This window comes from Lepisosteus platostomus, chromosome 2, assembly GCF_059453375.1.
Source record: "Lepisosteus platostomus isolate fLepPlt1 chromosome 2, fLepPlt1.hap1, whole genome shotgun sequence".
NCBI classification, from domain to species: Eukaryota; Metazoa; Chordata; class Actinopteri; order Semionotiformes; family Lepisosteidae; genus Lepisosteus; species Lepisosteus platostomus.
In genome coordinates, this window is record NC_142612.1 from 15829303 (window position 1) to 15846392 (window position 17090).

At 41.1% G+C, this 17090-nt stretch overlaps 1 protein-coding gene and 1 long non-coding RNA gene across 2 annotated transcripts in view; one reads left to right on the forward strand and one right to left on the reverse strand.

Moving 5' to 3' along the window:
- LOC148676022 (follistatin-related protein 1-like) overlaps positions 1-17090 on the reverse strand; it is a 51900-nt gene that overhangs the window by 2849 nt on the left and 31961 nt on the right. Inside the window, exons 3-10 of the mRNA XM_088600446.1 lie at positions 13632-13733; positions 11247-11376; positions 9190-9222; positions 7373-7503; positions 3889-4007; positions 2535-2647; positions 1603-1713; positions 768-874 (exon numbers count right to left, since the gene is read on the reverse strand). Coding sequence (XP_088456572.1) covers positions 768-874; positions 1603-1713; positions 2535-2647; positions 3889-4007; positions 7373-7503; positions 9190-9222; positions 11247-11376; positions 13632-13733 — 846 coding nt within the window. The remainder of the gene's footprint in view (positions 1-767; positions 875-1602; positions 1714-2534; positions 2648-3888; positions 4008-7372; positions 7504-9189; positions 9223-11246; positions 11377-13631; positions 13734-17090) is intronic.
- LOC148676023 (uncharacterized) lies at positions 3516-4452 on the forward strand. The gene is made up of 2 exons (XR_015925592.1): positions 3516-3587; positions 3797-4452. It is a non-coding gene; the product is annotated as an uncharacterized LOC148676023 (long non-coding RNA).

Genomic DNA, 17090 nt, shown 5'->3' on the forward strand with positions numbered 1-17090 from the left:
CCAAATATCACAGGTATTACATTGAATAAGTCTCATCCTCTGAGTTCTGAAGATACTCCTGCGCTGAAGATCTCAAATTTACTTAAATAATACTGAACTGAATTGTCTGTTACTTGTCACAGTATTGTTTTTCTTATACAACTCAGGGTTGAAATCTCCAATTGCCATTTTTTACATAACCACCTAATTTGGAATCACCAGCTATGTCTTTACTTTTGTATCTTAATGTGAGGACCCCTGTAGCCATGTGGGGAGAACCAGAGCTCCACTGACCTCCCAACTCCACCCCTGGAGCTGAGCAGAGTCAGCTGGGCACCACTACTGTGGGAATCCCATGAAATCCCATGAAAGTCCGGTAACGACATGAGCTAGGCTCAAACACGAGGCGACTGGATCATAAGAGCCCAACCTGTGCTTGGACCATGAGCCTTTATCGGTTCAGCCCGTCATTCAACCCCAAAGTGAGACAGTACCTTTAAGAGGGATCACTTTAAAATAGTTTTTTTTTAAGTTTAAATTTGTATAAGCCTGAAAAATACAATTTACAGTACAGTCAAGCTCACAAATACTCAGTTTATGAAAAATACTTATAACTAAATAAATATTGTGAAAGACTTTTTTTGATTTGCTAGCCACACACGTTTAAGAACTTGGGAGTTTAAGAATCTCCCCGAGCTCTGAGGCCTGAGTGTGTTTTGTGTTGCCTTTTTATTTCCATTTCTTGTTTTGGTTGGCTGTTCCAGCGCGGTTGCCCCGGCAACACTGACCTGGTGTTTGTTCAGCTCCTCCACCCTGCGGGTCCATTCCTCCTCCGTCATCTCCTCCTGTCCGGTCAGGTCAGTGTCCTCCAGAGGGGCTGTCTTCTTATTTTGTCCTGTGGGCACCCCGCAGAAAAAAAAAAGACAAGCTGTTTTGTCTAGGTTTTCAGAACTAGAAATGTTAATCTTGTCAGCGGGCGCCTGCTCAGAATGTCCAGAATAACACAGAGCAGGAGTCATGCCAGCTGTTCTGCTCCATTGCTGCCCCTGAGACAGCAATTTTCATAGGTGTAAATGCAACAAAACTACCACTAAAGCACAATATTCTGCAAGCCCACTTAGAAAATTATTCAGCTGGAAATTTCAGAGTATCCCTTTGACCTTTAAGGTTTGGTCTTTCTATGCTGAATGAGCAGTGAGAGATGAAGTCCCCAGCTAAACTGGCACAGGATAGTTGAGCTAATCCATGGTTGTGAAAAACAACACTCCGCTAATGTGAATATTTTAAATAATCCGAAACCCCTAAAGATTACATCTGAATATTACTTTTGGATTTTTTTTCCATAAAGGTAACCTGAAATTTCCTAAAGCTTCAGAGCAGCAGCAAAAAAAAACAGAGCAATTGGGAAACTGCAAGTATAACTGCGGGTTTGACTGAGGGAATGAGATTTCATCAGGAAATAAGCACAAAAGAAATGGAGTCAGTAACACCAGGGCGGGGAAACTCTGGATTTAGTAATATAGCAACTTCACTCATTCAATTTTTGGTGAGTCACAGTCTCATCAAGGTCTGCAAAAGAAAGTATGCTGTACCTCAGGCTTGTAGATAACTGTCCTTACTTACCGTCACAGGTCATAGCAGTGCACACCCAGTTCCCACAGGCACACACGCAGCGGTTACACTCCACCTGGGTCTCTGCCCCATCTTCAAAGGTCTCGTCCTCCAGGGCACATTCTGGGCAAAGGGGAGGAGACCGAGTCACACACACGTCTGCTGTGGTATGAGGGTGTGTTAACTCTAGGACACATGCTCTCATGTTCTCCAGTTAACTTTTCCAGTAAACGTGAAACGGCAGGGCTAGCACAGTAGCATTCAATTTTCTATACAGCATGATGGCTCCAGTGAATCCCATACCCTGAAAGTTTTTTTTATCAGATTTTGGAATGTTTTTGAAACTCCGCAGCTTGCTGTTTCAGAACGCCAAAGCATCTTAATAACTTGACTGTATCGATTTGGACTTTAGCTGGCCTTATTTCTCACTCTTTTCAAGTCACTTGAAGATAACTCTAAGGTACAATCAATGAATTTTGTGATCCAGGTTACGGATCTGGTCTCAGTCAGAGAAGCAGTAAACAGTCGCTTTGCAATTTGACAATATGTCCCAAAGTGTGCTGTTCCTGGGTTTGACAGTAACATCCGCCTGAATAAAGGGACATGGTGAGTCAGAGCCTGACCTACCATCACCAATGGGTGCACACTTGTCCAGGGCAGGGTGCACACACATTCACTCACACACAAGCACAAGGACGGTTTAGAGACACTTCTTGTCCTAGCCAGCCTACTGTATATCTAGACTGTGTGTGGAAACCAGAGTACCCGGAAAAAAGCCTCACTGCTGTAGGGAAAACATGCAAACTCCACACCGAAGTCAGCCCAGGCCAGAATCGAATCCAGGACCCAAGAGCTGTGAGTCGGCAGGTTCACCACTGAAGGTTATTTATACTTAAAGTATTTAATGCAGCTGACCACAAATAATTAATAATTTTGCTACCCACTCTTCTGAGTGGGGTTGAATCCAGGCTTGAAGCAGTTGAGGAACTCGTTGAAACTCAGTTTCCAGTCAGCGTTTTCATCTGAAAGTTCAATGAGTGCGTCTACACACAGGCTCCTGAGGGGGAAGAAAACAGAACAGCTGGAACACAGAAGGAATCCAGACAGCAGACATGGAAAGTCTAACAAACCCAGCAGTGCTTATAAATCTATAAATACAGAATTCCTCATATTTGCCATCTAATCCTAAACCATTGACACTGAGCTTTCACATGGATGCTGCAAATAAGTAGAACTGTGCCAAAGAACACCTGCTCTCTTTCTACCCCCCAAATAGACATTTGGCAGTAATGCAACTCTGTTATATTTGTGCACAACTCTCAATCTCCCCACAAGGCCAGCTTTGGCAATGAGCTCTGACAACCGAAAAAGCACAGGATTAAAACATGCATCCCTAGTCTGACTGTACAAGAAAGACCTTGCTCTGTCTGCCAACAATGCAGGTCAGCTGACAGGGGCAAATAAGATGTGGCCTTTCTGTGGAGTAGGACCAGTGACTGGCTCAGTGTCTCCTAGGAACAAACAGCAGGCAGCAAGAACTTTAGGAGGCTCCCATCTTTGTGATTTGTTTGCTTTGAAAAATCATTTAATCTCTGCACATCACTGGACAAAAGATCCACCTGCGGTTTTGTGAAATGCTACAAGAAAAAACGTTCAGTATTCTGATCTCCTTGCGAACACCCAAAATATTGTATGTCCAGTTGAGTTTTGATTAGAAAAATGCTGCACCAACATTACACGAAAAATTCAAACGTCTGTTTTCGACTGCTATACTGGAGAATGCAGATGGGTCGTGTTGAATGATGTAGTTTTGGGTATTCTGTTAAATGAATAAAATAGTTAACAACAGCTGTTGGGCTTGAACAGCACTCTAACATTCAGTTAAGCATAGGTGCATACATAGGTGTTTTCTAATGTTTTGAGTTCTTCATTTCAATCCAAAACAGAAATCAAAAGGTGATGTCTTCACCATCTGCACAAAGAAGGGAAGACATATGGTAAGCTTCTGCTATGTAATAGCAGATATTGCTGTAAGCTGTGAGTCAACAAAGTGAACTGACATCTTGGAAGTGCTTGCATTTATATCAATTAATACTGTAGCTCATTAACTCATTACTTTCTATATCATGGAAGTAGAAATTCTAGGAGCAGTGTATACACACTTGTAAAAACAAGTACTAACGTACTGTATAACTGTATTTTCCAGAACTAACAGCTTAAGAAACAGCAGCAAAACGACTTTGCTTTCACATCTTGACAGGAGAACCTAAAGGGAATTCTCAATGAAGAAACACACACCTGAGAAGACGGTTGTTCTCCTCATCCATGTATGAGCTGATGTTGACAGCAGTCTCATTGTGCTGAATGAACTTCAGGAACTCAGCTGAGTCCATCTGGGAGTCACCATCATCATAGGTCTGAAGAAAACAGAGAACAGTTCCTTTGTACAGTATTTGGGAATGAGGAAGGAGGGCTCTGCAGCTGTACACAAAACAGAAAGACATAAGTAATAGGTTTATTCCATGCTGAAAAAAAAGAAGAAAGAAAACACAACGTTTCAGCCATGGAGCCTTCTTCAGGTGACACCTGAAGAAGGCTCCACGGCCGAAACGTTGTGTTTTCTTTCTTCTTTTTTTCAGCATGGAATAAACCTATTACTTGTTCCTTTGTAGCCTACGCATGCTGGCGCAGCTACCCACGTGAACTAAAACAGAAAGACATGTTTGACACATGGGTAATGAAAAGTCCAAATAAAGATGGCAGATCCTTAGTACAAGCCTTTATTGGAATCGTATCAAGGTGGAAGAGCTCCCAATAATGTTTCCACATTTATCAGCAATTAAAAACCAGTCCTTGCTCCCCGTGATAAGTTTCTTATCAATTTTTTTTGCAAGCATGGAATCTGTACTTTGAAATAGAAGGAATGTATTTATCGTCCTGGTTATCCTGGATTGGAAATATCTGGTTTTGAACAGGCTGAGAGATCAAAGTAACAAAGCGCAAACACTCAGCATAAGGCAATGTGTTTTCAAAAGCTTTTTTCTTTTTTTTTCCCCAAAGGATTTGCAGTCACCCCAGGGAAAGACAGCTGTCTCCATTAACCAATAATCCTTCTGGAGAAGGAAGATAATATTCTAGTAATGCTAAACTGCAGTATATACAGTATACACATAGTACAAAAACATACAACTGTAATATATACCGTACTTCATATGTTTGGAACACAAGTAGAATATGTCGTATGTTTGTCAATACCATTCTGATCAACAGTCTGTTATTTCTAAAAACAAAAGCAGATACAATCTTTAAAATAACCATGGTGTTATTGGGTGACTTTGGAAATTCCAGTGGCTGCAAATGGTTCAATTCTTAACAGTCTGTTGCTAAAAAAGAAACTCTCTATTCATTAACTTGTTGCCATTTCTTAAAGAGGCTTAGAGCTTTGGATGCAGAACAGTTGCTTGGTGACAGAACTCATTAGATTCAGGGCTACCAAAGAAATCTTTCAGCTTAAGTGTTTCAAATGGAAAGGGATTTTTTGTTAACTACTCCAGTACCCAATTTTCACTTTAGACAAAAAACCTGAAACAGTCGCACTGCATTACATCAACTAAAAACATGAATGAAAATAGGAAATTGTGGCAAATCTGATCAAACATCTGTCCATTTTCCTTACGTATTTCTGGTAAATGGTTAATGAATCCCCACAGGTGAGTTATTTAAGAACTTCTACTGTAAAAAACTCTTTAAAATGGGACACAAGTGTTTGATATACAAAGTTAAAAAAAGCCCAGCAATTGTGCAGATCTGATCAAGCTGAAATTGTGTGCTACAATTGTCTTGGTCACCAATGAATATTCATGCGATTAAGTCATCCTAATATCCCAGAGCAATTCAGTGACTATAAACTAATCTTTGAAAACCACAGATAATGATAATGGAATAAAATATGTTCAATACCTTGCATGCTACTGTCAGCACTCTGATGCTGGGTGATGTCAGAGTTATGAAGTTAGGCAAGAGATCCATGAGTTCCACATTATTGAAAGGAGAAGTATAAAAGCAGTCATCAGGATTACATATTTACTGACACAAAAGCAGTACAAAGAGCTATCATTCATGGCTATTAATTAACCAGCTTCTTAAGGCCATGTACCTGATAACTCGTATAAGAACAGAACATATCTATCAGTTTGACAGAGGTTTTCCAATAAACCTTCTGCATATTCAAGGCCTCATATAAACGAATCACCTGCAGAGACACAGGAAATTTTCTGATAACTGACGCTTGAATCCAAGAACTCCTTTTGATTTGTCCTCCCTCCCTCTCCCCGGCTCCAGCACCGACCTGAGCCATAGAAATTCAGTCCAAGTAGCATGAAGGCAGACCTGACAGCTGTCAAAGGATCTCAACAGAGTAACTAGAGGATCTCCCAATACCTCTTTAACCTACAGCACGTGGTGAGAAACTGGACTCTCTCCCAGTGGGGGAGCCGCGTAATTAAAAGCAATCGTGGTTGTCCATAACAGGCCTGAGATAGCTGTCACACAAATAATCAAGCCACAAAAGGAGGCTTTAGAAGATTTAGAGAAACCGAAGCTCAACACTGAGAAATTAGCACAGCAGACGGCCGCCCCCGGTGTGAGGCATCGCCATGGCAAACCCCATCGTGAAGAATAAGCCGCTGTCATCTGCCGCTGAAGTCGCAATCCGCGCGTTTCCTCTGCGGGACGGCTGCGCTGACCAGGCGCTTCAGAAACAGCGGCCCGCTTCTCGCCAGCCGGCCACGAATTCAGACACGGAAAGGGAAACGCGCGCAAACACCGAGCAAGACGTGTGTTTTTTTTAAAGGCGCGCCTCCGATAAAAAGGTCCATTTCTCATTTGAGTCCTGTAACACCTTTGAGTTGTTTTTTTTTTGAGTCATTTGAGTCTTTTCACCATTTTTAAAAAAGATTTAGATTCCCACAGGCTCTTAACTGTATCTCATGCACCCTCTTCTGCCATTTCAATGCGGGCATGGTCTCAATTTTATTAATTCAATCTGCTTTGGTAACACTGTAATTCATCGGCCATGCCAATAAAGCTCTTTGAATTTGAATTAATTATACCAGTTTTACTGAGGTTTAAACTTAAAATTGATGCAGCAGTTAATAGTTATTACTGTTAAACAGTTCTGTTAAGAGCTAACAAGCCTACTGAAAAAAGTTTAAAAAAAACATGCAACAAAACACTAAGAAAAACCACAGCAGCCACAGACACAGTACAATCTGGTGCTATAAATCTCTCACAGGGTCTGACACAAGATGCTCGTGATGGCCGAGCTTTCTGCTGCTGGTTTGGGAGTGTTTTTCTCAACAGGGCAAATACAGATGCTGTTTTAACCTGATCTGGCTTTGCAATGCATTGTACAACATCTACAGCACAAGTTCAACATCTAGAGTACAACAAAGTAAAATAAGGCTGTCACAGGAAATAGAAAAACACAGCATAAGCTGATACTAGCAAGAGCTGAGCAAACTGTCTCACTGTTTATCAGGTTATCAGTTATTTGATTTACTAAAGTAACTGACTTATATTGCTAGTCTCAATTACATTGCCTGAGTATTGTTGATTCTTAAGATAATGAATGGCTGAAGTGAGATCAGTGTGGAGAAGAAAAAGAAGAGCCTGTGAGTTTTTCGAGCGAGAGTTTGAAACCCATGGAATCTGCTCTGCTGGTCTCTTCCATGCTGACAACGTCATGAACGTCTGCCCTTTCAGGAGACAAACCAACACCAACCTTAAAGTATCTGTGGAGGATTTCGGAGAAGTTGGAGCCCTTGGAGAACCACCCATCTGGAACCACTTCGGTCTGCAGCCACTCGATGACGCGGTTTCTCAGTTCGTTGCGATCGGCAAGGTAGCACACAACTGGGGGAGCAAGAGCATTTCTGTGGCTCATACATAAGCTTTTAAAAATTCAGTTTCTTCACCTGCAGACCACTTCGTTTTGTGTTCTTCACCCTTCCTTTCCAATGAGTGGCAATTCTTCCCTTACAAACAGTACCAGTAACAGTACAGGAAAACAGTACCCAGAAACATAAAACAGAAGAAAAAAATTTGGTTTGAAGATCTGTAAATACTTCTGAACAGCTTAAGAACACCTTAAAATTATGAAAAAGTGAAAACACTTTTTCATAAAGACTTTTCTGTCCTTTTACCTTCAATATTTGATCTTCAATATTTGCTTTGTCCTCTTGGCTTTGTAAAATTATTTAATTTTATTTTATTACGTAATGTCCTTTTTTTGTGTGGTGAACCACTTTGAGAAGACACAATATAAAATGAAGTTAATTATAATACATTTTCAGGGGGCTACAACATGGGAGACAAACCACCTGCATTGCATCGAAAAACTAGAGTTTCAATGCTTCCAAATGATTCATCTCATTCTTTTAAATCACAATATCTGGTAAAACATTCCCATGGGCAATATCACTGGCAAAGCACAGCCTGATTCATGCTGTAATTATCACCTTGTGTTTCCTGTCTGCTTTAACTGCCACTGGCCACAGTTCTGAATCTGACTGTGGCTCAAGGACCTCACAGGCTGTACATGGACGCTTCTTTGTTTCAAGCTGCAGCTTTGCTGAGCTGATGCAGGAGGCGGCAGGAACACTGCTCCTCTTGCAGAAGCCTTGTGTGATCTTAAGAACAACTGTACCCAAGAGGTCACTAGACCCATCTACCCCATTTAGTACTTAGTAGCTAAATGGGCCAACCAATCATCTGGCCATTTCTTGAAAGAAGCCAGGATATGAGCTTCAACTTTAGTGTGAAGAAGTGCCCCTGGTTTCTGTTTTAAATGTACCTCCCTGTAGTTTCTTTGGTTCATCTGGAAATGGGGCCTTTTAACCATCTGAGGTTAATGGTGAGTTACACTGATAAGCAATGACTCATTGTCAACAGCTCAATCGCTCACCTTCCTGGCCTGTCTCTCAATGAAATTCAGTATTGTTTTCTGTTGGGATTTTCAGATAGAAATCATCCATGTGTACAGGAATCTTCAGGAACCATCAGAACACTTGTAAGTTGGATTTTCTAAAATCCCTGGAGAACAATTGTATTGTTTATTCTGTCAGCTGACAACAGAGCAAAGACTCAGAAAAAAATGTGAAGCAATTTAGTCTGTATTTTTGCATGTGAATGCCAACCAGTATTACATTTACTGATAGTATTAATAATGGAAGAATGTTTCATACTGGATAAAAGAAAAGAACATATAAACCTAAGAAACTCTGCAAACAAGAGGCTATTTGATCCATATAACTTATTTGCTTGTTTTAGTACTGTAGTTCCAGTACACCGGTTTCTTGAAAGAGGCCAGGGTGTCATCATTGCCAACATGAATGGGCTTGAGCTTGTTTAATGCTCCAACAACCTTTTTGTATAAAGACGTGCCTCCTACTTCCCCATTTGCAGTACCGCATGTCAAAGTAGACCAAAGTTAGAACAAACAGGCACAATCAATCCTGGAATAAGAATCTCGTGATAAAATATGATAATTACTGTGTTGTACACATTTACACACTTATTATTTTGATTGGATTGACTTACTTGGGCTTGCTGCAGATTTCTCAGTTTTCTTCTCTAAAACAAAAAAAGAAAACACATTTTCTTAGCTCCTTTGCACCAGGTCATACAAAACCATCACATTTCATTTTGCTTGCAAAATGGAATGTCTACTTGTGGCTCACTGATCACCTCAGCACGGGGCGAAAGTACTTTATAAAAGTCAGGGTGGTGGTCCGTAATGTCTTCTTTACTTACTACTCTATTAAGTAGTAGTAAATTAACTACTCTATCTGACTTACTAATCTATTAAGGCCCTAATTTTCAATCCAGATCAAGACCTACCCCCATTTTCCAAGAGCTGGTAAATCTCTGAAGGTTCAGACATTTGCTTGCCTGATGAACCAATAGTGCAAAGCTGTCATCTGTGGGATTATGACTGAATGCCTCTAAATCAGAATCTCTTTTAAAAGGTTCCTTAGAAGAGACAGCACAGGTGTGGAAAGAAGCAAAGTGGTGTCTGTTGTTCATGTTAACACAGCTTTGGAAAATGAGCTCTCTAGATCAAATCCTTCAACAAAGAGTCACCCTAATGTGACCGTCACGGCTCCGCGCGGGCTCCTGCCCTCCGCCACTCCACCCCACCAGTTCGTCCAACAACACCTGGGGCACCAACGCAACAGGGAACCAGCCACATGAGCTAAAGGAGACCCCCCTCAGCCCAGGCGGCTGAGGTCCCTGCTACCCGCAGGGAGGGCGATGACGTCACCGTGTCCGAACTAGCTCCGCTACACTAACAGTCAAATTTATGTAAGCCTGCCTTCAAAATGCCTTGTCTGAAGCAGACGGTTGCAGGCTGTGCTCTGAGGCTGATTGAGACACGGTCAGGGCACACTGGTGTATTCCCCGAGCTCCTTCTTTCACTTTGCTCCGCAGAAACGTTCAGGGCCTGTTCATGTTGGGGTTCACTGAATGAGGCCTGCCGAGGACAACAGCCGAGCTTCACACTAGGCTTCACACACAGCAGGACGGGAAAGAGGAACGAAACTGAAAAGTGAGAGGCACACTCTTCAAAGAACGGCAACAAATGACACAATAAAGAAAATAAGTACTGTGTGTGTATTTAATAAACGCTACCCACACAGGCTGGAGGGGTCAAATTTTTAACTTCTGAAAGATTCTAACATCCTAGGTGTACAAAATGAAAATTCAAATTACATTAATTTAATAACTAATTTAATCCTAGTTTTAAGATTGATAGACCCAATTAATTCAGACCTTGCATTTATATCCCTCGTTTATTAACACTAATCTGCCCACTAACAAGGATTTATGCACACTCAGCTCACAGCATCGCTTAACGCTTTAATCTCATGCCATCTCCACCAGACAACCCTTGGCAGCTGCTTCAAACACTCCAGGCAGCAGATTACATTGGCACCTGGTTTGATATGGTCTGATTATGTCATGCAGCAGGCCAATCCTGATACAGAAAATATCTGGACATATTCCCTGTTTCGTACTGCACACTTAACATCAGTTCTCTTAGGGATTTTTGTAACAGTGTGCATTAACAGTCGAACATCTGTGTACAGTAGATTCGTAAGACGGGTCAGTTGTGCTGTATAGACACCTGTTGTATTCAGAAAGGAACCTGACAGCTAGGCGCAGTAAGGGATATTGTTGTGTCCTACATGGACTTCCGCATAAAGGATCAAACGATTAACTTTAAATATACTGGTCCTGAAATGTGTGCCATTTAGGGTAATTAAAGGAGATGTTTTTTGAGTATATAAATTGCTTGTGAACAATGGTACACAAATCAGACGGGGAAGGTATAATTGTAGGAGTCAAAAACCCCACAGAACAAAAACAAAGCACCTTATTAAATGGGGAAGGAAACATTGGTTTTGGATGAGGGAGAGAAAATGTCAGCCTGAATTCCAGGAGGCCCCTCTGTTACAGAATAAACCTCCCTTCACACCTTCACAGGGAACAGTGCCTGCGCAGCTCTTCCCAGGAGGGCGAGTCGTCGGCACGGCGACCTCTTCGCTGAGCCTGGAACAGCAGGCCCCGAGAGCGCCGTGCTGGGTCGCACCCACCTTCGCAGTGTCCGTCGTGGGCGACCTGGATCTTCAGCCCCGTCAGGCAGGCGTCCCGGTGGAGCTCGCAGTGATTCCGGTAGGTCCTGCCGTTACTGCCGCACACGGGCCTCTTGTGAGGTTTGCATTCCTAAAGAGATGACGACACCAGTTACGCCAACACGCAATCAGTCTGCTTGACTCTCGAACCGGGACGCCAGCGGCTGTCGCAGCGCAACACTGTAACGCAACCCCAGGAGGAAGGTCAACACTCGGAGGCAGGCTCGCGTATAAGGATTCCACACACCAGCACGACATTTCGAAAAAAATCAAGTTTAATCAACCCTTTGCCCACCTTTTCCTTGAACGTGAAACGCAAAGGAGAGGACACTTGGTGACAGGAGTCAAAACCCCCCCACAGAACAAAACTAAAAAACAAAGCACTTGGAAGAAGCATTGGTTTTGAATGAGACTCCGTGTGTGTCACGCACGTTTAGTAAACATTCAACAAACCGATAAGCAGACCACTTTATGGTCAAAAGGGCTGCACCTGACCTCACTCTTATAAATAGTTCAGGCACAATGAGTCGACAGCTTCGACGTCCATAAGACTGAAATCAAACGTCAGTGATCAATAGAGGAACTGTGCCTTGGTATAAATAAAATACATATATTTCATACAGAACCTCTATTTCAAACAGAAAGTTCTTTAAAGAGCCGTCCATGGTGCTGTCCCATTGAAACAGATTAAACCCCCCATCTCTGAGGTGTCTGAGGTGAGCTCTCCTGTGCTGTGGAACTCCATTTCTAATGGAGAAAGGGCTCTTTTGCACGCTAAATTTCCAAAGTTAAAGAAAAATGCACACTGGCAGTTCCCGATTATAACACCTGACTATTTTGTTTCTGCCACTTTGGAGGCCTACAGCATTTTTTAAAATTAGAAATGGTTTTCGGATTCCTGAGGCTAATCCACTTAAGATTTGATGGCTTGTCCGGGTTATTAATTTCGGGAGTTTTAATAACGTTCCTCAGCTGGACGGCCAGGATCCCACGCTGCTTCAGGCCTTTCCCTCTCCCTTCACAGGGGTTCCTGCGCCGCTGACCCCTGTGACACCAGACTCCCCTACAGCACACTGACACCGCCCTCAGGCCTGCCGCGTCCTTGCTGTCCTTCACGTCAACAACTGTTGTTAAATTATTCATAACTCTTTTTCAAAGTTAGAAAGTGAGGTTCTTTATCTGAGGGGGAAATGCCTCCCTACAGAATGCAACCCTCCAGAACTCATGACTGAACATTTGAAAATACGGAGCGGTGGCTCTGTGACTAAGGATCTGCGCCTGTGGCTGGAAGGTTGCCGGCTCAAATCCCGCAGCTGACAGAGGAATCATACTGCGTTGGGCCCCTGAGCAAGGCCCTTAACCCCAACTGCTCCAGGGGCGCCGTATAAATGGCTGACCCTGCGCTCTGACCCCAAGCTTCTCTCCCCGTCTGCGTGCCTGTGTGTCTCATGGAGAGCAAGCTGGGGTATGAGAAAAGACAAATTCCTAATGCAAGAAATTGTATATGGCCAACAAAGTGATCTTATCTTAGACAGATTAGATACTCTCCCAGGGTTTCAGTTTTCAGGGGTTTGTGTCTAAGGATTTAGGGATAACGAACTGCGCCGCTGGACTGGAACAAAGCAAGCTTTAACACCTCTGAACCAAATTCAGGTCTTTATTAAAAACCTCTTGTGACACGTGCAGCCCATGATTTCCCATTAGCACAGCAATTATTTTTCCCCTCTCTTATCTGTGAAAATAATCACTGGTGATACATGTTTTTAGTGACTTTATTCATGTGCTTTATATTTCTTGACATATCCTATATTACATTGTGTCCCACTAATTAGGCTTTTATTACACAAGCAAGCCTCATTGAACTACAAGTAGTTTCATTGGAGTCTTGAGGGAACTTCTCTCACAGACAAGAACTTTGTCCCTAAACTTTTTCAATTGTTTTTCTGCCGCCTGGCTCTCCACTCAGGCAAAAGGGCTGAGAAGAGAAGAAAGTGACAAGGACGGAGATCCTGAGTCAAGCATTTGCAAAGCTAACCCAATGGACAACACCACTATCAATAGTGAAACATGAACCAGTGGACACAAGTGGGAAGTATGGGGAAGCACATTTAAAACTCAGAGGGTAGCGGGAGACTGAAACAAGCTGCTCAGCCTTGTTGTTGAAGCCTGCTTCCTCCAAGAAACAGCTGGCTCCATTAACTACTCACTACCAAATGGGCTTCATGAACTGGGTTCATGAACTAAAGTTCTTTAAATCACGATGGTTTGTGTCCGTGACCCTGGCCTGTCTCCGCTGTGTTCCTGAACACAGGAACGCAGGAACTGCAGTTGTAAAGAGACACTCACCTCAATACAAAGGCAGGTTGGCTCTCCTTTTTCAGTGATGGCACATTCTCTCCCTGCCCCGCAAAACACATTGGCACAGATCTTGGACTTGCTCTTCACCTCCTGTTGCAAGAAACAAAAACAACAACAACAAGGACATTCAGTTTTTCTGTGACTACAGCACTGACCAAGTTAAAGAAAGCTGTTCAATGAATTCTACGTTGCATGAATATCTTCTTTCTTGCATTCAGTGTCGTCATTACCCATAAACAAGGAGCAGTAAAGGGGCAGAAGCTGTCCCCTTTAGTTGTGGAAAGGGAAAAAAACAAACATGACTGTCACCAAAAGATGCACGATTATTTTGAAATATTTCAGTGGGGGGGGTGGGGGGGGTGGATTGGTTAGCAATGCTGCCTCGCACTGGGACCCTGGGCTCAATTCTGGACCTGATGTGCTGTCTTTGTGGAGTCTCTATGTTCTCCCCATGTTTGTGGAGGTTTTCTCCAGGTGCTCTGGTTTCCTCCCACAGTCTAAAAACATACAAGTAGGTTAATTGGCATTTGGGAAAACTTAGCCCTTGTGTGTGTTAGTCTGTGTCTGTGTGCTCCCTGTGATGTGCTCCCTCCCAGCTGGCGCCTGTTGCTTGCTGAGATAGGCTCATGAACTGTGTTCATTAAACTACCTTAATCTGTTCCATTATTTTAATGAGTTCCATTATTTCTCCTGCTGTGTTCACAATGACAGGAAAACATTTTTTTTTTACTATTTAATGCACAAGTAACACATTAGTAATGTATAAAGAACAGCTCGATTTTTGTCTGTATAATAGCGCCATCTAGTGGCAGAATATCAAACTACTCGCAGCTCTTTTACAGGAGTATGCCTTCGACTTTTTTTTTCTCAGTTTAAAATCTTCAATCAACTTCAATAAACTGATGATTGTTTAGAAACCAACATTCAGACTCAATCATCCCCTTTTCATTCACAGACATCTGGAATTATTTTAAAATGCGTTATTGTTAACATGTAGCAGAATATATAAGTGTAAACAACTGATGAATTGGTACGCTACACATACGCACCAATTGTCCAGATTCTATCAAGCAAGAAAAATAGACTGTCCCCGGCATGGAAAAACTTTATGTTTTACTATCTGTACATATACAGTATCTTCTCTATATGTACAGATAGTGTATCTATTGATATCTATATTTATTTGTGTTAAATGAAACAGATGACGCAAGCTGCAAGGCAAACTACGCTACTGCGCTGCACTCATATTAAAGAAAGGAAGACTGAAAATCTAATAAAAACCAAGCTACAAGAAGGATCTTAAGTCATTTTTTCTGAATTCTGATTTGTTTTTAAAAGCTGAGTATTGCAAAATGTCACGCATAAAAGTACATTCTAGTGAGGTTTTGCAGTACCAGCTAACAACACAAGATGGAACTCACGACTTTTAAAAATTAACATACGCATATGAAAAAAAAGCGGAAACAAACTTTCTTAACAGTGCCTCAAAATGTATCTTGTGAATAATGAAAAACTTCTAAAACAAAATATTAGCAACACTGAAAATTTTGAAACTGAAAAATGACAAAATTAAAACGTGTAAAATAGTTTAATAAATGAAAGTAAACGGTTCAGCACTCGGGAAAGCATATTTCACCAAACCTTATCTGGACCTGACCATACTTGAAACCTTTTGTAAAAGTAAGGTAGCAATTTCACTTTAAATGCTTAATTGAAGTAACTTGATAACTAAAATGAAGTAAAATTAATCCATAAACAGTACTGGATATATTAATTCTTCCCTCATAAACATAATCTAAACAACTGCTCAATGATTTACATGATGATGAAATGCCCCCTCAAACACCAAAAAATATAAGAACATTAATTTTTAACATTTACATTTTGTATATTATGAATTAATATGAATACTTATTAGTTACTTAGTGTCACAGAATCATAAAACCACAAAAAGTGTATTGTCCAAAACAAGTCAATGCATTTAAAATTGTAATATCACCGTACAAAGACCATTCTTTCTTTTTCCCAGAGCATTTTTTATTTTTTAATCTTTAAGTATGTGTTAGATTTAAGTTAAGATTGCACAGTTCAAATAGTTTAGATCAAAGAGCTTCAAATGTGCATTGATGTGTTAAATAACAGATCAGAGTACCAGAGGTATTCACGTACTCCTGAAGTCCGCTGAAACAGATTATCAGTGTTGGTGTCTGTCTATTATTTTGTTAGTTCTTACACAGTCCAAAGTATCTCATTTCTGTGACCTTTTTACTTGTTTTCCCTTCAAAATTTTAGGAAAAAAGTAAATTGAATCCTCTTAGCTCCTTGTGCCAAATATACATTATATTTGGAAAGGATAAGTGTGTTAAAGAACTGTCTTAAAAAAGATGATTTTTGAAAATGTTGGGCAAAAAATTCATATTGCAAGAGTTGGGCAGTTTGATTATTTTTGTCATTGATTCACCAATTTACTTGAATGAAACAACACCACTTGAGCTGAGTCTGAACCAGAGAACCAGTTTCAGTGACTGATACAGAAATATAAAATGTGACATTCAGAGAAATACTTACTTTCCTTTTTCCATGTGAAAAGATGTGTAGTGTGAGGAAAAAAATATGAATATTTTGTGAAAATCTGAGAGGAAATATGTTATATAGACAATTTAGATGATGAAAGGTTTGCCTGCTTGTTACGTACAGTTGTCCTTTGCCTTAAAACACAAAGTATGTACTTCTCTTCTAGTAGTAGAGGTATCCTGTGCTTAGTATTATTACAGCAGTTTGACGTAATTATTTTCAAAGCTAAATCAATGCAGTTGTCTGAAATAACCAGCAAAATTAATTCTTCACCACAGTCCTGAGAACTACAGACACTTTGAATGTGAGAGCAATGTGTGTTTTATGGAGTTTTACAATATACAATTGCTTAATGTTTACTGTATTACACTGGATTTGAGGTTCCCAAATCCTCCCTTCATTCTCTGATCTCTGGGGTAAGAACTACTGCATTTCTCCTGTGTTGACTTGCTTGACTCGATGCCCCATTTGTCTCCCTGAGCTGAAAGACTTGAGTGAATCAGATGAGCAATGGATTCATTTATTTCACTGAAATGATCTGATTAAAAATAAATAATTGTCTGCAAACTGCACAGCTTTACCTGTGAGCAGCTTCAGCAGCTACAGTATATCACCATTGATCTCACTGAAACTGTAGTGTTTCTGTAGAAACTGTAGTGTTTCACATTGTCTAAGTAGGAGATTTTTGAAAACAGTGACAGGGCCTAGTAATTATTGTTCTTGAGTTAAAGAAAAGCTTTTTGTATGGTTCAAGACAAGAGGGATAATTTATATATCTTAGGAGCTGTGAATGGAAAGCTGACATGCTCGATTTGAGGTGCCACAGAGCAATAGCAATAGCTTTGGAACTATTATGTTCTGATTTTGTGTCAC